Genomic DNA, 23,245 nt, shown 5'->3' with positions numbered 1-23,245 from the left:
CTTGGTGCACTCGGAGATCAGAAGAGAACATTGGATCCCTAGACCCCTGGAACTGGAGTTAATGGCTGGTTGTGAGTGACCATATGGGTGCTGGAATAGACCTTGGCTCTCTGCAACAACAAGTGCTCTAACCACTAAATCATCTCTCCAGCCCCATGAGTTTCCTTAAGTAAAAATGTATTTACTTTAAATAATTCTGCCTATTGTACTTAAAAGAAATGCTTTTATTTACAAAAATCAGCATATATTTTTGGTTTAGAACTTAGTATTTTCTGTAGAAGTAAGAAAGAATACATTTAGCACTTAAAAAATAGAATTAATAAATATATCCATAGACTTCCAGTGTGGACATGCCATACAGGCAGCTGCATTCACAAGTCTGGGGTTTCAGAGAGAGGCCAGTGCTCAGAATGTAGGTTTGGAAGTTTCTGGCATATGGTTGGTCTTTAAGGCCAAAGACGAGGGCAGCACCAGGCTCAGCGTTGGCAGGGGAGGAACAGACAGCATGGAAGCTGTGCTCCAGGAGGGCATGCTCAGCTGTGTCACACACTGCCCAGGGCCTGTCTAGAGCAAAGGGTGAAGACACAGGTGGCACCACCTTCCATGCACATGAAGTTTTTACACTCAGAGTTCTCATGCACTGCTTCACTATTTTCCAGGTATGGTTAGTCCAGTTAGTACACAAGCACTATTGAATATAAGCTGCTTGTCGAGACAGAGTAGCACAAAAAGTTTACAGTGTAATACGAAGACTCCTAAACCTTAATTATATAAGGATTTCCTGGAAAGTTTTGTATGGACAGGTTTCTGGCTTCCACTCCTAGAGATTCTGACTTAGTCGGTGTCCCAGTGTCTGAATTTTGATGTGGATATCCCTTGGCCCCTACTTGAAGAAGCTGGACCAATGGGAACTATAAAGACAGCAGTTTTATTTGTCTGTGTATGACCTGATCACCCCCATCAAGTTTCAGATGACATCTGAAGTTATGAACTAATGTTACAAGTGTGAGATGAGGACTGGGAATATAACTTAGTAGAATGCTTGCCTAGCAAGCCTGAGGCCCTAGGCTCCTTCCTCATTAAAAACAACAACAACAGCAAAAAGTATGAGAGGCAGGAGCGAGGGCCAGGCAGGTAATTGTGCCTGTTGCTCTTGCAGTGCAACTAGATTTGGTTCCTAGCACTCATGAGTGACCCACAACTGTAACTCCAGATCCGGGGGATCCAGTACATTCTTCTGGCCTCACAGGCACCCATACACATGTGTGTACACACACACACACACACACACACACACACACACACACACACACACCCCAATGTGTGTACACACATACACACACACACACACACACACACACACACACACCCCAAAAGCATTATGAGACTAATAGCAAAGTTTGCCCTAGTACTGACAAAATAAGCAACTACACCAAAAAAATGATACTGCAATGCAATAAATAATAATAACTACTACTTATTGAGGCTTTACTGTATTCTAAACATACTGCCAAGTATGTTATATTAGAAATATGAGGGCTGGAGGTCTGACTCAGTGGTTAAGAGCACTCTGCTCTTCTAGAAGACCTGGGTTCAATTCCCAGCACCCACATGGCAGCTTGACAACTGTAAAAACTGTAACTCCTGTTCCAGGAGATCTGACATCCTCACACAACATAAATGTAGGCAAAACACCAAAGCACATAAAAATACGTTATTAGAAAGAAATACGAGCCAGATTTAATCCCAGCACTCAGGAGGCAGAGGCAGGAGGATCTCTTGAGTTTGAGGCCACCCTGGTCCACAGAACAAGATCTAGAACAGCCAAGGCTGCACAGAGAAACCGTGTCTCAGAAAAAGAAAAACAAAATGTGAGTTGATGCATGGACAGGAAGGTGGCTTAGTTGACAGAGTGCTTGCCTAGCTTGCCCAAGACCCAGGCTTTCATACCCAGCACCACATAAACCTTCCGTTGTGGCCCACACCTGTAAACCCAGCCTGCACCTGGAAGATGGAAACAGGAGGATCAAAAGTTCAGCATCATAGCATTGGTGAAAGGCCTGGCATATATAAGCCCCCAGTGGAAAAAGAGTCAAATATATATATATTAACCTTTAGTTTTTGATTATGTGTATATGCATGTATCTGATTATGGGAGATCAGAGGCATAGAAACTGGAATTGAAGTTACATGTGGTTGTGAGCCACCCAATGGCTGCTAGGAACTGTCCTCTGCAAGAGCAGTAGGCACTCTGAAAGGATGAGCCTTCTCCACAGCCCCTCCCTACTCCTGCCTCTACCCTGCACACATTGACAAACAACTCATAAACAAGCACACATACATAGATTAAAATCGTTTAAAAAATAGATATGAATAGGTGTAAATTTTCACATTTTGGGGCTGGAGAGATGGCTCAGAGGTTAAGAGCACTGTCTGCTCTTCCAGAGGTCCTGAGTTCAATTCCCAGCAACCACATGGTGGCTCACAACCATCTATAATGAGATCTGATGCCCTCTTCTGGCGTGCAGGCATGCATGCAGGCAGAAAATGGTATATGTAATAAATAAAACTTTTTTTTTTAATCCATTTTCTTTAAGAAACTTCCAAGTTCTCAAAAAATGCTTTGTCATTTCTTTATTTCAATACAAATATATGTAAGTAATAGTAGCGTTTAATGTGGGTGGAGGTATGTTGTTATAGTGTCTCATGAGGCATATTAGCTTTGCTTCTTAAAGAGGAGACTAGAGCTTTAAAAGGTTCCTAAATTTTCACAATTGATACGTGCCAAAGCCAGAATTTGAGCTCAGAGTCTGTGCTCTTAGTCACTGTATTCAACTCACTAAACAATGAAGAACATTTGGAAATTGAAGAAATGCACAAAGGCCAGAGTAATCTCAACCACAGCTCAGGAACTCTCAGCCTCTGTTGAAAATTTAGGTATGTTTTCTTCATCTTACAGAGCTTTTTCTGATAATAGATGTCTGCTTAAAAAAATCCTGGAACAGAGACGAACAACCCACACTTCTGGGTCATCATGCACTGCACCCCTTCCTTTGGTATTTTTCTCACAGCCTTGGGTGTGTGCCTTTCTGCTACCTGCATATTTTTTGATAATATGATAACCTTATACATGTGTGGCATTTTGTATTCTTCACGATACTTTGGTGAGATTTTCTCTTGGTAAATTCCATGCAGATATATATATATATATTCTGGCTGCTTAAAATTCGATTCCATAAGCCAGGCTCAGTGGTGCACGCCTATAATCCCAGCTGTGAGTTTGAGGCCAGCCTGGTCTACAAAGTGAGTCCAGAACAGCCAAGGCTGCACAGAGAAATCTTGTCTTGAAAAAAACCAAAAGTAAATAAATATATAAATACATAAATAATAAAATAAAATTCTACCCCATAGCTTTACCACACTTTAATCATTTCAAGCTGTTGGGTATGTAGATATATTTCTGTTACTACAAACCAGGGAACATGAGTGGAGCTGCTCCACTGCTGCTAATGATTTATATTAATAGTTTTTCTCTGGGTATTGAACAGCTTGAAAACGTTAATGCCCTTTCCATTGGTTCCAAAGGACCAAAGATGTTTTAATTCTGTTCCGTGCTTTGGGCTGTCTCTTCCTTAGGATCTAAGCGCTCTTCCCACAGCAATGCTTACTTTTATGGCTTCTTCAAGAACAAGAGAATAGTTTTGTTTGACACTCTACTAGAGGAGTACTCTATACCAAACAAAGACAACCAGGAGGAGGCTGGCATGGAACCCCGAAATGATGGCGAAGGGGACAGTGAAGAAGTAAAAGCTAAAGTGAAAGTGAGTTCTGTTTTCCTCGGAGACTTTGACCTAGTTTTTATATAGTTTCTTTGACAGATCATAATAATGCCAGTTTCTGTGCTATAGTGGAGTTCACAGAGACCACCAAATACAAGTACTGCTGTCCTTTTAAAGTTCTGCTGTTTGGGAGAAATGGCTACCATTAGCACATGCTAAACTGCCTTGCAGGCTTTCAGATGAACATATTGAAATTGAAAGATTTTGTTTTAACAATCATGTAAGTGTGTGTGTGTGTGTGTGTGTGTGTGTGTGTGTGTGTCATACATGGAAATCAGGACAACTTGTAGGAGTTGATTCTCTCCTACTACTGTAGGTCCTGGGGATTGAACTCAGATAGTCAGGATTGGTAACATTTGCTGTGGAGTATCCATCAGAGAAGACACAGGTTTAAGCCAATAAAAGCCTTTGTTAGCCAACTGGCAACTCCACTCGGTATAATCAGTGTAGCCCCAGTATAGTTCTGAGCTCTTTTAGGGTGAACTTTTGAGCATAAAAACTGTACAGAGTTGACATGCTTTAGTTAACAAGAGCAGTCGGCCAGAAGTGGAACTACAGAAGCCAAAGAGCAAGGTTAGTGCATTGAGAGACTTCCCAGAACTATGGACTTGGATGGGTAAAGTCTTTGCTTTCATGTTGGCAGGGGTACAGTTTCTGGGCTGAGTTTTATGGCCTGAATGGCACTTCTACCATGGAATCAGTTGTTTTGAGACCTGGAGCCTGGTACAGCAATCACCATCACCCCGTGAGCCGTCCAGTTGCCCTTATTCCTTTTATGTTTATGATAAAAGAAATTCTGCAGACAAAATGAGGAGATGAACCTTTAGTTTTTAGTATAATTGATACATACAGTTAGTAGGCTTTCCTGGCTTTACTTTGGCAGTAGGCAGAGTTGAGACCTAGTCCTGTCATTTAGTCACTGAGGATCCTTGGGTACATTATGTATCAATTTTGTTTTTAACATTTGCTAATGAAATATGTGCTCTGTACTGAACTGCTTTGCTTGGCATTAAAAATACAAAAGTAGTCCAGGGATGGTGATACACGCCTTTAATCTCAGCACCCAGAGACAGGTGATTCAGGGTTAGCCTGGTCTACAGAGCAAGTGCTAGCCTTTCAAAAGTATACAAGAGTAGGGACTGGGAATGTGACTTAGTTGGTGAAGTGCTCACCTAGCAAGCACAAGGCCTAAATTCAGTGCATAGCACCAAATAAACCAGTCATAATGGCTTACACCTGTAATCCCAGCACTCAGTAGGAGGAGGCAGGAGGATCAGTTCAAGCTTGTTTTTACTTCTATATTATAAGTTCAGGGCCAGCCCGGGATATGTGAGGTGCTTTCTCAAAATCGGAAAAAAAATTTTTTTTTGAAGAGAAGTTCAGTCTTTATAAACTCACAGTGTAAAGGGTAAATGGTCAGACAAGCAGCCTTACTCTGATCCTGGGAAGGATGCCGTAGCCATAAGACACCAGGGAGCTCTTGCTCTCCTAACCCCCCCCCCCCGGGAAAAAAAGATACTGGGGAGTATAAGAGATGGTATTTTTTTCTTTTACTTTGGGTATATGTGCACACTCGTGTGAGTGCATGTGTGTGAGTGCATGTGTGTGAGTGCATGTGTGTGAGTGCATGTGTGTGAGTGCATGTGTGTGAGTGCATGTGTGTGAGTGCATGTGTGTGAGTGCATGTGTGTGAGTGCATATGTGTGTGAGTGCATGTGTGTGAGTGCATGTGTGTGAGTGCATGTGTGTGAGTGCATGTGTGTGAGTGCATGTGTGTGAGTGGCAAAGGTGCACGCCACAGCATGTTTCTAGAGCTCGGAGAACAACCTTGGGTCAGCAATTCTGTACTTCCACCTGCTCATGAGTTCCAAGGATCAAAATCAGGTCCCCAGACGCATTGACAAAGGCCTTTACCCATCAAGCTATCTCACCAGCCCAAGAAAACTATCCTGGTTTTGTTTGTTTTTAAGGCAGAGACTCTATACATAACCCTGGCTGTCCTGGAACTCACTATGTAGACCAGGCTGGCCTCAAACTCAGAGATCCACCTGTCTTTGCCTCCCAAGAGGTATTAATGGCCTGTGCTGCCACGCCACGCCTCAAGAAAATCTTCTTAAATTGGACCTGAGAATCTAAAACATTGTTGGCTGAGGTCAGCTAATGCTGACTAATAGAATTTGAAAGTTCTAAGAATAAATGAATGAGCTGGGTAGCAAGAAATAATAATAATCTTCGGATACAACCCCCGGTGTTGATATGTGGGATTGCGTGTGTCCTTGTTTTGGTATCATGTGAGTTGATGTTCGATCTCTGCTCACTCACTAGCTACATAAGGCTGGGCAAGTAATTTAAGCGTTTTGGTCATTTCATTCCTTCAGGCAGAGGGGAAGCCACAGCGTTTCTCAACCTTGGCATTACTAGACTGCATAGTATCTTGTTGTGATGCTTTGCAGCATCGCTGGCCTGTCCCCAATAGAGATCAGGGTCACCTCTCTTACACACTCACATAATACAACCAAATTACTCCCAGACACTTACCAGATATCCTTGGGTGGGAGTAGGGTGGAGTGAGAATGGTGTGAGATCTCTCATGGTTAGGAAATCCTGGTGTAAAGATGCTCACCTCTTAGAGTTATGAGGTGAAATTATAAAACACCAGTGAAATCTCTCATGCTTTTCTTTGTAAGTTCTGGAAAGTACTGACTGTCATTTGAGCATCTGTTTTGATTTTAAAGGGATGATCTAGTAAGGTAGACTGTGATGACTGTAGAAGAGACAGTTTCTGTGCAAGGATTAAATAGTATGCTAAATGGGTTAATGCCTTTGAATTTTTAAAGGACTTATTTTTAATTGTGTATATGAGTGGGTGGGTGGATAAGTGCATGTCAATGCAGGTGCCAGGGAAGTCCAAAAAACAGTGCCTGGGTCCCCTGGAGCTGGAGTTAGAGGCAATTGTGAGCCATTTGACATGAGTATTGGGAACCAAACCCAGATTCTCTGGAAGAGCAGGAAGCACTATTAACTCCTAAGCCATTTGTGTGTTGTTTGTTTGCCTGTTTTGTTAGATTTGTGTGTGTGTGTGTGTGTGTGTGTGTGTTGTGTATGTGTGTGTCTTGCTTCATTATGAATGTGCACCATGTGCATGCTTGGTGCCTATAGAAGTCAGAAGAGGGTATCAGGGTTATGGATAATATAGGTGTTGGGAATCGAACCTGGGCTCTCTGCAAGAACAATAAGTGTTCTTAACTGTTGAGTCCAGCCCTTGGGTTTTTTGTTTGGGGGTTTTGGTTGGTTGGTTGGTTGGTTGGTTGATTGGTTTTTTGAGACAGGGTCTCTGTGTTAGCCTTGGCTGTCCTGGACTCCTTTTGTAGACCAGGCTGGCCTCGAACTCAGCCATACACTTGCCTCTGGCTCCAGAGTGCTGGGATTAAAGGTGTGTGCCACTACACCTGGCTTGTTTGTTTCTTTGATTGATTGGTTTTCAAGACAAGGTTTCTCTGTGTAGCCTTGACTGTCCTGGACTTGCTTTTGTAGACCAGGCTGGCCTTGAACTCACAGGGATCTGCTTGCCTCTGCCTTCCAAGTGCTGGGACTAAAGGCATGCACCACCACCACCTGGCTTGTTTGTTTGGGTTTTTTTGTTTGTTTGTTTGTTTTTGTTTTGTTTTGTTTTGTTTTTTTCGAGACAGGGTTTCTCTGTGTAGCCTTGGCCATCCTGGACTCACTTTGTAGACCAGGCTGACCTAGAACTCACAGCGATCCGCCTGCCTCTGCCTCCCGAGTACTGGGATTAAAGGCGTGCGCCACCACGCCCGGCTGGCTTGTTTGTTTTTTAAAGACAGAGTCTTGTGTGGCTAGGAAGATGTCCCAGTGGGTGAGAGCATTTATTCTACAAACTTGAAGACCTTGGAATCCCTGGCACCAATGTAAATAGCCAAGTGCTCACAGGCAGCTCAAACTGAATTTCTAATTCAGAGAGACTGTGTCTCGAGGCTAAGGTGCCACAGCTTCACATTCACACACACCATGTGCAAGTGCACACACACACACACACACACACACACACACACACACACACACACACACACACCACCACCACCACCACCACCACCACCACCACCACCACCACCACCACCACCACCCATGAACACAGGCCACACACATACCACAGCCTCCCCTCCCCCCCAGAACACAGTGGCTTGTTGTATGTGGCCTGTATTAGCCCGTACCTTACTATGTATACAGCCTAGTCTGGCTCCAGATTTGGGACTCTACTGCTTCAGAGTCCTGGGTGTTGAGATAATATTCTAGGCATGAGCTACCACACCTGGCTTTTATTTTATTTATTTATTTGTTTGTTTATTTATTTATTTATCTTCTTTCTCTTCACACCTAGCTTTTAATATATCCTTTAAATGGAATTATCCTGCCAGCTAGGATATCAGAATAAAAGTCACCTAGGTTTAACCAACTCTTATAGGAGTCAAAGCTGGGACAAGGTCTTAAGGTCATCTCATAAATAGGAAAACTGAAGGTGAGAAAGGGTAACTCAGCGACACTTGAGAGTCCTGCAGGTTCAGCAGAGCGTGCTGAAGAGGTGTCCAGTGCAGGGCATATGACACCGTGGTTAATTCACACACTAGCAAGCAACCTAGGGGTGGCAACAATGGAAGGAGGATGCAGACCTTTGGTATCTTTGAAAACAGCTTTATTTGGCTACAAACACAATTGGTAGCTGGAGTAGTTCAGAAGTAGAACACTTGTCCTGCTTTTATGGCCCTGGATTCAGTCGTCAGCAGAACAAAAGCTGAACACAAATTCCCAAGTACTCCTTTGAAGCGTGCTTAGTGGGGCCTGCCTTCTTTGTCTGGCTCCCTGATGAGCCTGCTTTTATTTTATCAATGATAAGTGCCATGACACCTTAGACCTTAGCCATCCTAGTGACCCTGTGGGTAGATGTGACGAGGAGCCCAGAGTCTGAGACACACTATGATGTCTTCAATAGCTGAAGTAGTAATGGCTTTTCTGGGGGTGAGGTAGGAGGTTGTTCTTTTGTTGAGGTAGAGTCCTATGTATCCCAAGCTAGCCTCAGCTCTTGGTCCTAGGACTGAGCCTTGCAGTAAGGGTAAAGGTGTACCCTTATCCGCACCCATCTTGAAATTCAGGCATTACTGTAGATTCAAATAGGCAGGCAGGTTTCTGAGAAGGATATGTGGGCTAGGCAGAATTTTGACTTGGGGATGGGCTTATCAATTGAGCAAAGTTTTTTGTTTTGTTTTGAAATAGGATCTTGTGTAGCCTAGGATGACCTTGAACTTCGGATGTCGCTGGTTATTGAATATGGTAGTGGTGCAGGTGTTCATGTGCCTTGCCTCACATGTGGCAGTCAAAGGACCGCAGTTAGGAGTTGATTCTCTCCTACCACCCGAGTCCTGAGGACCAGGCTCGAGTCATCGCCTTGGTAGCAGGCACCTTTATCTGTTGATCCAACGTTTCATAATTTTGTCTTACATGTGTCGTGAGTATATGTGTTGTAAGGCCCACTGAGCCATTTCTCTGTCTCTCAGGTCTTATTCTAGATACTTCCTCTTTCTCTTCTGAACCAGAGGTGCTTGCTGTTGTTTCCCTGCCTTTTGAAAGTTCAGCAATGCAAATCAGGCTTCTCTCCATACTCCCCACTGCGCCTTGTGACTCAGCTTTATCTGCTGCATTTGCTATTCTTTGTCCCTCCACCTCTTGCCCTCCACGTGTCCCTCCACCTCCCTGCCCTCCGCTTGTCCCTCCACGTGTCCCTCCACTTTCTTGCCCTCCACGTGTCACTCCACTTTCCTGCCCTCCACGTGTCCCTCCACTTTTCTGACGCCCAAGCTACCATTTTCACCCTTCCCATCTCTCCTATTTTCCTTACATTATCTTATAATTTGAATAAATTTTTATTCCTTTTCTTTTTTTTTTTTTTTTTTTTTTTTTTTTTTTTTTTAATTGGTTTGGTCCTGGGGACCAGAGCCTTATGCATATTAGGCAAATGTTCAACCAACAATCAGGCTTTATATGACTGTAGCCCCCAAGGCTCTATTTGGGGGGGGGGCGGAAGAATGCTTAGGATGTTGTTGCTGCTGCTGGTGCTGCTGCTGTTTTTGATTTTTCGAGAGAGGGTTTTTTTGTGAAGCCTTGGCTGTCCTGGACTCACTTTGTAGATATACTGGAACTATAGGTGTGCTGGGATTATAGGCCAGCTCCAAGGCTCTATTTTTAAATAGCTATTCCTGGTATATTTTTGAGTAATGAGGGAGATGTCCGTATTTGTAGACATTCAAAATATAGGAAAGAATGGGCTGGAGAGATGGCTCAGAGATTAAGGGCTCTGACTGCTCTTCCAGAGGTCCTGAGTTCAATTCCCAGCAACGATATGGTGGCTCATAACCATCTATAATGTGATCTGACACCCTCTTCTGACCTGCAGGTGTACTTGCAGGCAGAGCACTATAAACACATAATAAATAAATAAATAAATAAATAAATAAATAAATAACTTTAAAAAAAAGGAAAGAAATAAAGTAGTCAAGTTACCACAGTCTGTCATACACAATCGATGGCTCCTAACAGGTGCTGTGCTTCTTGTCAGCGGTGCTAGGAAATGTGTGCCTAACCGTTACATAATCACACTCATCACCAGCAGTTTCTACATCAGAACAGACCTTGAGGATGAAGGTTTAGTGGATTTAGGATGTGGCTGCTAAGTGGTTTCCTTGTGACTTTTTAACCCTTACCTTCCTGATAAACGTTTATACTTTTTCCAGTGTTTTTTCCTAATCTAAGTTGTCTAGAGTGTTAAACTTTGTGAAGTTGGAGCCTGCCTTGTTTATAGTTCTGTCTCTGGGGACAACAAATCATCTCTCATGGAGTGAATGCCCTGTTAAGTAAAGTTCTGTACAAAAGTCTGCTTGTTTAATTAGAATCAATGAAGTAATATTACTGGGTTAAGGCTAAAGCTATAAATGACTTAAAGGTTATTAATAGGTTATTTTTCCTTTTTTCTTTGATTTAGAATAAGAAACAAGGATGTAAAAATGAGGAAGTGCTGGCTGTACTTGGCCACGAACTGGGGCATTGGAAGCTGGGACACACAGTAAAGAATATCATTATTAGTCAGGTAAGTTTGCTCTGACAGTTATATTTTGTTTCGGTTTTTGTTTGTTTGAGACAAGGTCTCGTGTAGCCCAGACTGGCCTGGAGCTCACTATGTAGCCAAAGATGACCTTGACCTTGAAGTCCTTTTGCCTTTACCTCCCATGTGCTGGGGCTCCAAGTGTGCATCAGCACTCTGGCTCAGTTACGTTTCTGTAAAGGAATCGTTAGAATGGCAGGAAAAGTGAACGTGGTGGTGCCCACCTGTAATCTTAAGTGCTCAGGAGACCCAAGCAGAGAGATTTAGGGTTGATGGGGTTGGTGAGATGTCTTAGCAGTTGAAGGTGCTTGCTGCCAAGCCTGAGTTCAACCCCCAGGGTTCACATGGTGGAAGGAGAAAACCAACTTCCTCAAGTTGTCCTCAACCCTCCACACTCACACTGTGGCATGTGTTCTTGTGCATATACATAAACAATAAATAAATAAAAATCATTAGAGGCTGAAGGCAGTTCTGAGCTATATAGCAATTTCCAGGCCAAACTGAGCTACATAGTGAGACTTGGTCTTAAAAAGAAAAGCTAAGTAAGTCAATAAAAATACGACAGGCCCTAGACTTTATACAGTAATGGATCAAGACAGAACTCAAGCCATGAGGCTTGTAACCCCAGCATCCAGGAAGCTGAGGCAGGAGGATCTCAACTTTGAGGCCAAGCTACCTGACTTCTCTTTGTGATTGGTTCCGAGTTTCATGTGTGACCTGAGGCAATTCCTTAATTTCTCTCTGCCTCCATTTCTTCATTGGATAATATAGCATAAAGCTGGTTAGAGAATTGAGTGAATAGTGCCGGCAGAGTCTGGAATGTGCCGGGCGTGTGGTGAGTACATATGAGTGTTTCTTGCTGTTACCATCATTGCTGTCATTTCCAGAGTTGCTCAGATACATGAGCTGTGAAAACCAAATACAAGCAAAACTAGGTAAGTTGTACATTAAGATGCTTCATAAGGTTAGTGAAATGGCTCGGCATGTAAGGCAGTTTCCGCCAAGCCTGACGGTGTTGGATTGATGTCCGGGACCCATCTGGTAGGAGGCAAGGACTGACTCCTACAGGCTGTCCTTCTGACCTCCCTGTTTGCCATGGCATACAGCAGGCACAAAATACACGCACAGAAAAATAAATAAATCATACATGTAAAGAATAGACATTATGATGTCACTCTGTAGACCAGGCAGCCTCTGCCTCCCGAGTGCTGGCATTAAAGGTGTGTGCCACCATGCCCAGCTTCTATATTTCTACTTTTTAAATGTTTTAAAAGAATCTTTTATGAAATAAAAATTATTTAAAGATTTATTTTTATGATTATTTATCATATGTGTACCTGCATATGGTTATGTGTACTTGAGTGTAGGAGCCCACAGTGGCCAGAGGCATGGGATCCCCGGGAGCTGGAGTTAAAGATGCCTGTGAGCCTCCTGGTGTGGGTACTGGGGACTGAGCTCATGGTCTTTGCAGGAGCAGCAAATGCTCTTAACTTCTGAGCTATCTCTCTAGCCCTAAAAACTTTTTTCCCCCATGTTAAGCATTTTTGCACTTCTTCTGGTGTCAGCATAGCATATGATTTGTATATGCTATATATGAAATTTCACAGAGGAGACTGAGGCAGGAGGATTATGAGTGTAAGGCCAGCATGGGTGACATCGCAGACTCTAGCAAGTCTTAGCTAGGATTTCTATTGGTATCATAAAACACTATGACCAAAAGCAACTTGGGAAGGAAAGGATTTATTTCATCTTAAAATTCTCAAGTCACACTCCCATATCTGAAGGTAGTCCGGGCAGGGACCCAGAAGCAGGAGCCCTGCTCACCTGCTTGCTCAGCTGGCTTTCTTATACCACCTAGAACTACCTGCCTAGGGGTGGCACTGCCCACAATTCAATCCCTCCCATATCAGTCATCAATCAAGAAAATGCCCTACAGATTTGCCTACAGGCAGTCTGATGGAGACATTTTCTCTTTTGAGGTTCCTCGTCCCACATATGTCAAGGTTTATATCGAGTTGGCAAAACCAACCAGCACATCCTGTCTCAAATGAAACAAAACAAAACTAACCTGAAGCCTTTACCCCTTCATTTAAAAGTAATTATATATTCACTGAAAATTGTGGAAAGCAGCTCCTCAGTGGGTTGCTAGTCCTTCTAAACCAAGTCAGTCTTAAGCTCTAGCTGAGACAGCAGGTAGCTTTGCTGGCTGCTGCTGAGTACTACAGCCTTAGCTGAGTCTTAGTTGTTTTTTTTTTTTTTTTAGCTAGAATCTCATTCTGTAGACCAGGGTAGCTTTTAACTTGCAATCCTCCTGCCTCTCAAGTGTTAGAAGTCAGACTTTTACCATCACTGAGTCTTAAATGGGTATCTATTCCTGAAAGGCCAGCAGGTTCTGGGCTGTGTATACAAACAGACACGTTTACGTGCATAGAAAAACTTGGGAACCCAATTTTCCTGTTGCCATAAGTCTTTATTTGAAAATTAGCTCCTTAGCTTGAAGCTCTGCTGTAGAGCCACACAACGGTACATAAGCAGTAAGTAAGTCCAAATTCTAATTCTAATTCATTGCTTGCTCTGTAAGAAAAACTACTGCCCCTTCTGTGAAGGAAAGGTTGTGGTGGAATCAGCCCTACCACAAGGCAGCAGCTGCTCCCCGAGGACAAATTGAGTACCTAGTCAGTACCAGGTTCCTCTTATGACAGGTCTGTGATATTTACTGATAAACTGTCACCTTGGCCACTACTCATAATCACCTTGATAAAGTTCTAGAGTAGCTGTGGAAGCAAACTAGCCTCTCCAGTGTGTTCTGAGACCCCTGCTCATCCATTGAAACCACTAATTGCCAACAGTCAGCAAATTAGTATTTATTTTCATCTCTTATCTCCTCCACTGAATAGCCAGTGAGACATACTACTTAAAGTTCTCCTCATCAAGACTATTTCTCCATGCCAGGAGATGGTGGCGCACACCTTTAATCCTTGTACTCTGGAGGCAGAGGCAGGTGGATTTCTGACTTCAAGGCCAGCCTGAAGAGTGAGTTCCAGAGCTGGGCTTGTATTCCAAGCACTCAGGGAGGCAGAGGCAGTCAAATTGCTGTGAGTTCGAGGCCAGCCTTGTCTACAAAGTGAGTCCAGGACAGCAAAGGCTACACAGAAAAACCTTGTATTGAAAAACAAAACAAACAAACAAAATGAAAATGAAAAAAAACCAAAACTATGTGAATTCTAGGACAGCCAGGGTCACACAGAGATAGATATCCTGTCTAAAAATATCAATACACACACACACACACACACACACACACACACACACACACACGATATATAGGTGTTTCAGGTAGGTTTCTATTGCTGTGATAACACCATGATCAAAAGCACCTCGTGAAAGAAAGGGTTTGTTTCGTCTTAGAACTCTCTGGTCACACTCTATCACTGTGGGAAGTCAGAGTAGCAAGAACCTGGAGGCAGAGGCCACAGAGCAGCTGTTCTCAACCTGTGGGTCGAGACCCCTTTAGCATTGCATATCAGATGTATTGCATATGAGATATGTACATTGTAATTCATAACAGTAGCAAAATCATAGCAAGGAGCAAAGAAATAATTTTATGGCTGGAGGTCACCACAACATGAGGAACTGTATTAAAGGGTCGCAGCGTTTAGCTGAGAACCTCGGATGTGCCGGGGAACCCTGCTTACCACTTGCTCTTCATGCCTTGCTCAGCCTGCTTTCTTACACACGCCAGGACCACCTGCCCAGGGGTGGCGCCGTCCCCAGTGGGCTGGGCCCTCCCGCATCAGTCATTAATCAAGAAAGTGCATTACAGGCTTGCTTAGCAGCACACTAACCTACAGTTCTCTTTTCTAGATGAATTCTTTCCTGTGCTTTTTCTTGTTTGCTGTATTAATTGGTCAAAGAGAACTTTTTGCCGCCTTTGGTTTCTATGACAGCCAACCCACTCTGATTGGACTTTTGATCATCTTTCAGTTTATTTTCTCACCTTACAATGAGGTAATGTATGCTTTTTAAAATTACCACATATATGTTTTTGCTTGTTTTAAATCTAGACTCTTTAGGGTAGTGTGAAAGTAAATCAACAAAGCCCCACAACCTTCCAGTTCCTCACTGATTGACTGGACAGTATAAAAGTAGCCCAGAAATCTGAGTCTACGTGTTCATAGTACTGTTTTATAAAAGGAGAGAATTGGGGCTTAGCAATGAAAACCTTGACATGTGTACCTCAGAGTTGCAGTAGCTGAGGTCACCTGCGAGAATGTCCTAGGCCATGTGGTCACCAGTGTGGGCATGAAAATCCGTTTGTGAGGACAAAACAAATAACCGAGTAGATGACAGCTAGACTGGAGAGGGCCGTGTGACAGGGCTCCTCTGACCACGGTAACTTTAGGGTTCCCCCAGCACTCACCAGACCACAGGTGGATATTTCACAAGTGAGTATGTATGTATTTTCATCTCTGTGGAGACCAGAGGTTAACACTGAGTGCCTTCATCTGTTGCTCTCCAAGGCCAGATGTTAACACTGAGAGTCTTCCTGTTTCACTGAACCTGACTGCCCAGCAGGCCTCTGGAATCTGCTTCAACTCCTTCATGCCTAGCACCGGGCCTTCTGATGTACATTTGGCTTTTTGTTTTGTTTTGTTGTTTTGTTTTGGCTTTTTGAGACAGGGTTTCTCTGTGTAACAGCCTTGGCTGTCCTGGACTCACTTTGTAGACCAGGCTGGCCTTGAACTCACAGCGATCCGCCTGCCTCTGCCTCCCGAGTGCTGGGATTACAGACATGTGCCACCATGTCTGGCTATACATTTGGCTTTTACATGAGGGCTGTAAATTCAAACTTGGGTCCTCAGGTTTGTACAGCAAGCACTTTACCCACAGAGCCATCTGCCCAGTCCCCAAAAGCAAAAGCAAAAGCAAAGCAAAACAAAACAAAACAACGTTTTGTCAAAATATTTTTTAAAGATTTATTTATTTTATGTATGAGTGCATAGAAACCTACATGACAGAAGAGGGCACCAGATATCATTCTAGATGGTTGTGAGCCACCATGTGGTTGCTGGGAATTGAGCGTAAGACATCTGGAAGAGCAGCCAGTGCTCTTAACTGCTAAACCATCTCTCTAGCCCCATCAATTTAAAACAAAAAACAAAAAACCACAGCATGCCAGTCAATCTGCAACACTTGAGTATGCAAAGACCTCTTCCCCCGGCCCCCCGATTTTTCAGGTCAGGGTTTCTCGGAGGTGCCCTGCCTGTCCTAGAACTCACTCTGTAGACCAGTCTGGCCTCAAACTCAGACATCTGCCTCTGCCTCCTGAGTGTTGATAAAAAGACGTTTTAATCCCTCAGAAGTTATATTTTCCCATGAAAAAAAAAATCCCTCTCATAATGGTCTTTAGAAATTGTGAACTTACTCTGGAGATATTGACATAGACACTTAAAGAACATTCATTTTTGACTCGTAGGCTTGTGAGTGCAAGGCTAACTACATAGCAAGACCTTGTCAATAAAACAAAGTCTCAAACTGTTGTCAGAGGCGCTGCCGTATTTTTTAGAATAATCTGAGAGAAAGCTGTTATTAAAGATAGATAAATGATTAAGAATGTTAAAAATGATTCTGGGGGCTGGAGAGATGGCTCAGTGGTTAAGAACACTCGCTGCCCTGGCAGATGACTCTTGACCATCCGTAACTCCAGTTCAAAGGGATCATGAAGCCCTCTTCTGGCCTCTTGGGCACCAGGCAAAACACAAGTACACAATAAATAAATATTTGAAAACAAACCTTTGGATGCGGTAGTGGGTTCCTGTGATCCCAGCACCTGGGGTGTGGGAGCAAAGGATGAGGAGCCTGAGGTCGACCTGGGTTACATGAAACCCTGCCTCAGAAAAACAAAGTATATCAGAGACAGAAAGTGAGCCAGGTCTGACCCTGGTGTGCACCGGCTTTGGAGTCACCCTTTAGTAAGATCAATACCTGTTTGTGGTCTGTTTGCTTGGGGTGGGGGGGACCATAGTCCCCCAGCATAGTATCGTAGGCTTGGCTTGTTCCTCTTACGTCCTGACCAGCCTTCCTCCACAGCTGGCTCATGAAGACTTCAGCGACAACGAAGGCGCAAGGCAGCTAAACCCTTTGCTTTCCTTCTGCAGGTCCTGTCTTTCTGTCTAACAGTCCTGAGCCGCAGATTTGAGTTTCAAGCCGACGCCTTTGCCAAGAAGCTTGGGAAGGCTAAAGACTTATACTCTGCTTTGATCAAGCTAAACAAAGATAACCTGGGATTCCCGGTTTCCGACTGGTTGTTTTCAACGTGGCACTATTCGCACCCTCCTCTTCTGGAGAGGCTTCAGGCTTTAAAAGACACAAAACAAGACTGAGCCAGCAGCTCAGGTTCCGTGACTGGACACACTTCCGGTTATTTCTGTCCTGGCAGCATGTTCCAGCTCTTGATGTTTTTAATTTTTTAAGAGAAATGATTAAGTACATAAAAGTCCAGACTTAAATACATTTACTATCTCATTTCAAAAATGATTTTAATAATCCATTTCTTAAAACACTGGATACAATTTTGAGGCTTAATATTTTTAAAGCATAGTTTTATCTAGCATCTGGTTCACCATCAATTTGTAAAATCATTTAAGGAAATGCACAGCTCATTTTATTTCCTCACTGTGTGGAGTCTGCACCTAGGGTATTTAGGTGGTGTGTTTGAAGGTGGCATCATCACCTCCAGCCACTTCCTGTGAGGCAGAAACAGACAGCATGGCCCCAAATCATTGTGCTTGTGCCTGTATTGAATTTGTTTTTACCTTAATGCTGTTATTTAACCCAGCCAATCAGTGTTTTAAATAAGAAAGAAAAGTAAAAATTAGTAAAGCTAATGCTACTGAAATACAAGTTGTTAGACCTGCTATACTGTTGTGATTACAAAGCTTTCTGTTCCCTTTCTTGCCAAGGGCCAATTAGGAATCCCCTCCCCCTCCTCGCCCTCCCTTTTTTTTTTTTTTTTTTTTTTTTAAGATAAGGTCTTACTCTGGCCCTTTCTGGCCTCAAACTCATTTTTTTGTTGTTGTTTGTTTGATTTGATTTTTGGGTTTTGATTTTTGGAGACAGGGTTTCTCTGTGTAACAAGCCCTGGCTAGCCTCAAACTGACAGAGATCTGCCTGCCTCTGCTTCCCGAGTGCTGAGATTCAAGGCCTGCACCACCACATCTGGCTCCCAAGCCCATTCTTTAGCCCAGGACAGCATGACCTAAAACCTTTATCAGGCCTCCTGTCCCAGTCTCTGAATGCCAGGATTGTAGGTGGACCTATGAGCTGAGGCCAAGCCTGGTCTACATAGCAAGTGCCAGCCAGCCGGGGCTGCATAGTGAGACTCTGTCACCAAAAAGAGAGAGGAGGGAGAAGGAAAACAGTGAAAGTCAGTCTTAATTTTATCCTTCCTTCCACCTTACCTTAGTAGGGATAAACTAGCCTTTTTCTCATTTATCTTTTTCCCTAGTAAATAATAGTACATCCTTTCACTTAGCAGAAGTTGCCGTATTGTATACATTTCCCAGTGTTAATTGTGACAGAATATGAAAAAAGAAGAGATTACATTTGAAAAGACATAGAGGTGAAATACCCATGATTCTCTTGTTACAGGAGAAATATAGTTTTCTATCTTTTTTCGAGGACAGGAGTCTCTGCTTTTATTTTTGTAATTTTTTTATTCACAAGTCATAATTAGACCAGATTCCATTTTTTTTAAATTATAATTCTTGGTAGGCAGGCAGAAATTTACTTGCAGAGAAAGCATCATGAAAGATTTCCACTGGGAAACAGTGTGTGCTTGACTGCTTCTTGTCTGTCCACGTCCTGAGTGAGAATCATGCTTCACCTGCTGCTCGCACTCCCTGGCAGCGCACACCTACTGGGCATTCACTCCACAGTGTGACCAACTGTTCACTATGATACCTGCGCTCCACTGCCATAGGAGCGAGGCCTTCACGTGGACCATAGTGGCGGCAGAGCTCTAGTTCGGCACCGCATTGTTTATTCCCTCCAGCTACTCAGAGCAGCCCACGGTTTCTCTCCAGCATCCTCTCCCGTGACTTCATGTCAGATAATTGCCTTTCCTTCCTTCTGTGCCTTTAAATACACATTTCAGTTCTGCACAAGTGAGACATTAAAAATTGCCAATGCAGATTTACGTCCCGGTGTTGGCTTTGGTGTGATTTGTGCGTCCTGTGTTACCCAGCTGTACTGGTCACCTGCAGGGTCGGTGCCGGCCGCCCGTGGATCTAGTGAACAGCCCTGCCTGAGTTTGAGTGGCGTCAGCACCAGCACCACTCATGGCTGCCTCCGGCCTCTCCAGAAGGCGCATCACGCGTTCTCGCCGACGTTCCCTCAGAAGCAGCATTTGGACTTACTCCTTCGCCACCACTGCAGCCTCCATTGTCTTGGGCTTCCTAATTAGTTCTGACTGCCCTCTGGCTCCTCGCCATCCAGATCAGTAGGAAGATGCCCCCGTGTATCCTGGAGCCACGAAGCCAGGATTGCCTATACCCATGCACAGGTGACCATCCTGCCCGGGTCAGAGCTCACCTCTGATCCTCAGCTACAGTAAGTAAAGTACAGTACCCCTCTTCCTGTAGTCTGTCTGTCTGGCCGTTGCAGAAAGGCTAATAACATTTGTCAAGTTGTTGAAGAGAAACTTTTTCTTGAGATAAGGTCTCGTGTATCCCAAGCTGGCCTCAAACCCATTGTGTAGTGAATGACCTTGAACTCAGGGATCTTCCTGTCTCCACCTCCTGAGTGCTGGAATTGCAGGCCTCCATGAGCCACCATGTTTACATAATGCTTGGGATTGAGCCCAGAGCCTTGCACGTGCTAAACAAGCGCTCTGTCCATTGAGCCACAGTCCAGACCCTGCATGCAATGCATTGTCATAACTGTTCTGCTAGTTACTGTTAATCTCTCAGTAGGCCTAGTGTAGAAGCTAGACTTCTTGATAGTTATGTGTGTATAGAAAACAAAACAAAACAAAAAAAATGATGGGACCCCGTGACAGGGCACTGGGGCATCTTAGGAAAGAGGAACTATAGGAATAAAGGCCTTGAAACAAATGAGCAGCACTAGACGGCCAGAGGGTGGCAGTGGTGAGCTCCAGAAGGATTGGGAGGGCAAGCAGGAAGGACTGTGAGATCTCAGGCTCTGGGGCTGGGGATGTGGCTCAGTACCTGCCTAGGATGCACAGTGTCCTGGGTTGACCCCCAATACCTTGAAGATGGAGAGGATTTAGACCTTCACGTGGGTGTGGTAGGAAGCTTAGTTCTGCAGGATAGCCCTGGCTTCTACATTAGCAGTGGGTGGGTGGTAGTATCCTCTTACCCCTGTGGCAAGAAATCTTGGTGCTCCCTGGAGTGGTAGTCAGGGAGGCACTGCAAGGTATGACCTGGAGGAGCCATGCTGAATCTCTGGGGGGCAGCTGAACTATCTAGCTGTGATGTTCTTTCTCGTAAATGTCAAGTTTCCTCTCTGTCTATTTCTGTGTGTGTGTGTGTGTCTGTCTGTCTGTCTGTCTGTTTCTGTTTGTCTCTTTCTCTCTCTGTGTCTATGTCTGTCTGTCTGTCTGTCTGTCTCTCTCTCTCCCCATGTGTGCTTGTGTGTAGTGTGTTTGGGGGACTAAATCCAGGCCCTCACTCATGCTAGGTAAGTGCTCTATTGCAGTAGCCCCACATCATTTTGGCTGTTCAAGATTCAGTCATGGAGGGGCAGGGTCCTGATCGTGGTATGAGGAACCACGGAGATTCTTGGGCCATCAGAATATATAGCCATGCACAGGTTGAAAGCAGGTCTCAGCCAGGTGCAGTGGCACACATGCCTTTAATCCCAGCACTCAGGAGGTAGAAGCAGGAGGATCTCTGAGTTCGGGGCCAGCCTGGTCTACAAAGCAAGTCCAGGACAGCCAAGGCTACACAGAGAAACCCTGTCTCAAAAAACCAGAGAGAGAGAGAGAGAGAGAGAGAGAGAGAGAAAGGAAGGCAAGTCTATACATTCCTAGTTTGATACTTAGGAGTGGTGTTTCTTTGTGTCCTAAATATATTTTTATTAGTTTAACAAATATTAAGCACCTGCTATATACCAGACACTGTGTATTGAAAAGCCCAATGGTGAACAAGAGAGGCTAAGTCCCTTCCTTTGTGGAGTTTATATTCGGTGTCTTAGGTCAGAGAGTCTGAAGTGCTGGGGAGGGATGAGGTCCCGTGTAAGCAAGGCGCTGGGGTTAGGATAGTTGCTGGAGCAGCAGGCACAGCAGGTAATTGGCACAGCACCCTCAAACAGCCCAGGGAGTGTCCCAGAGCACAGAGATGCATCCAGAGAGGTATACGGGACCCTGAGATCACATTGAAGTGGTCAGAGGGAACCCCACTCACCAGGAAGTTGCAGAAGGCAGACCCCTAGTCCTTAGGAATTAGCCTCCTTTGGCCCTTTCAAATGCTTCACTCACAGAAATGCCGCTGGGTGCACCTTATGTGCCATCAGCTTCTCTTGTCACTGAAACCATCCAGTGTGTCCTATCTCATTAAGTCACAGAGAGATCCAGAAAAGGCCAGCACATGAAGAGACATGAAGGAGGAGTCAGGGCACCAGAGCAAGTGTGGTCCAGTGTCTAAGAGTGAGGATCACTGCCACCACCATGCCCTGTGGATACCTAAGCAACTGCTCGGGGCCAGGGCAGCTCTTGCCTTCCTTCACTAGACCCTGGATCCTCTAAATTCCAAGGGCTCCTTGGCAACTACACACTTTGGACATTGGGGTGTCATGGCAGGGCTGGCTGAAGCACTGAGCCTTGGTGCCAACACACCTAGTCCTTCTGGCCGACCCCGCCTTGTGACTAAGGGAAGTGTGTGTTGAGAGAAGTGGACGAGTGAGGACAGCTTCGGCTGATGCCGAGCCTCGGGCTGCAGTGCTGTGTGCCTCCAGGAGAGGGCGGGACGCAGAGTGCTTCATTTGAGGGCACCACATACCCTGATTGATACCGAAAACAACAAAAATGTAGCCATCTATGCTGGCTAGTTTTATGTCAACTTGACACAAGCTAGAGTCATCAGAGAGGAGCGAGCTTCAATTGAGAAAATGTCTCCATGGTAGATAAGCCTGTGAGGCATTTTCTTAATTAGTGATTGATATAGGAAGGCCCATGCCATTAAAAAAAAAAAAAAAAAAACAAGCTGAGCAGGGGGTAGGGGAGCTAGAGGCTAGCCAGTGAGCAGCACTCTTTTGTGACCTCTGTATCAGCTCCTGTCTCCAGGCTCCTGCTCTGTTGACCCTGGCCTGACCTTGATGATGAGCTCTGAAGTGGAAGTGTGAACAAACCTTTCCTTCCCTGGTTGCGTTGGTCCTGGTCTTTCACAACAGCAGTACTAACCCTGACTAAGACACCATCTAACTTCAAAAGCTCCTGGCTGACCAATAGAACAGTGGGCCAGGGAATACAGACCACACCCAGCCAGTGTCCCTTAGTGTTTCACATGTACACATGCATGCACACACACGTACACACCTGGAAGACAACAGCCATATCTTCCAACCTTCCACTCCAAGGCCCTGCCCAGAGCTAGCACTACTGAGACAGGCCAGCCAGAGGGTAGGAGTGTGTATGGCTGGGGGTTATGGCTTAATTGGTAAGAGTGCTTGCCTAATGTGCAAAGCATGAAGCACTGGGTTTGACCTCCAATAACAAAAATTGTGGTGGTGCACACCTGTAACCCCAGCAGAAGTTCAAGGTCATCCTCAGCTATATTACAAGTTCAAGACCAGCCTGAATACATGAGTCAAAAGGGGAGAAGGCGGGCTGGAGAGGTGGCTCAGTGGTTAAGAGCACTCACTGCCTGCTCTTCCAAAGGACCCCAGTTCAATCCCCAGCTCCCACATGGCAGCTCACAACTGTCTGTAACTCTAAGATCTGACACCCTCACACCAACACACATAAATTAAAATTTTAAAAAGGGGGAGGGAGGGAGAGAGAGGGCCCTGGCAGCCCAGTGGATATGGTATACTCACACATATGACGTGGCTAAGCCCCTGTCACCACTGTACAAAGAGGCTGAAGGGGTTTGCCCAAAGTTACATGGTATATAAACACCCTGTCTCAGGTTCTCACCACAGAAGTTTCTCAAATAGGCTGGCCATCCTAATGCTCCTGATTTTAAGATGCACCCAGATGGAGTGCCCAGACCTTCCCTCC

At 44.6% G+C, this 23,245-nt stretch overlaps 1 protein-coding gene across 1 annotated transcript in view; it reads left to right on the top strand.

Moving 5' to 3' along the window:
• Zmpste24 (zinc metallopeptidase STE24) overlaps nt 1-17,692 on the top strand; it is a 42,211-nt gene extending 24,519 nt beyond the window's left edge. Inside the window, exons 7-10 of the mRNA XM_051171278.1 lie at nt 3,637-3,821; nt 10,888-10,992; nt 14,872-15,015; nt 17,166-17,692. Of these exons, the coding sequence (XP_051027235.1) occupies nt 3,637-3,821; nt 10,888-10,992; nt 14,872-15,015; nt 17,166-17,390 (659 nt within the window). The 3' untranslated portion in view covers nt 17,391-17,692. The remainder of the gene's footprint in view (nt 1-3,636; nt 3,822-10,887; nt 10,993-14,871; nt 15,016-17,165) is intronic.
• The last annotated feature ends 5,553 nt before the right edge of the window (nt 17,693-23,245 follow it).

The sequence above is a fragment of the Acomys russatus genome, chromosome 29, assembly GCF_903995435.1.
Source record: "Acomys russatus chromosome 29, mAcoRus1.1, whole genome shotgun sequence".
NCBI lineage: Eukaryota > Metazoa > Chordata > Mammalia > Rodentia > Muridae > Acomys > Acomys russatus.
The sequence above is the reverse complement of the archived record's forward strand: the minus strand, read 5'-3'. Positions and strand labels throughout refer to the sequence as shown.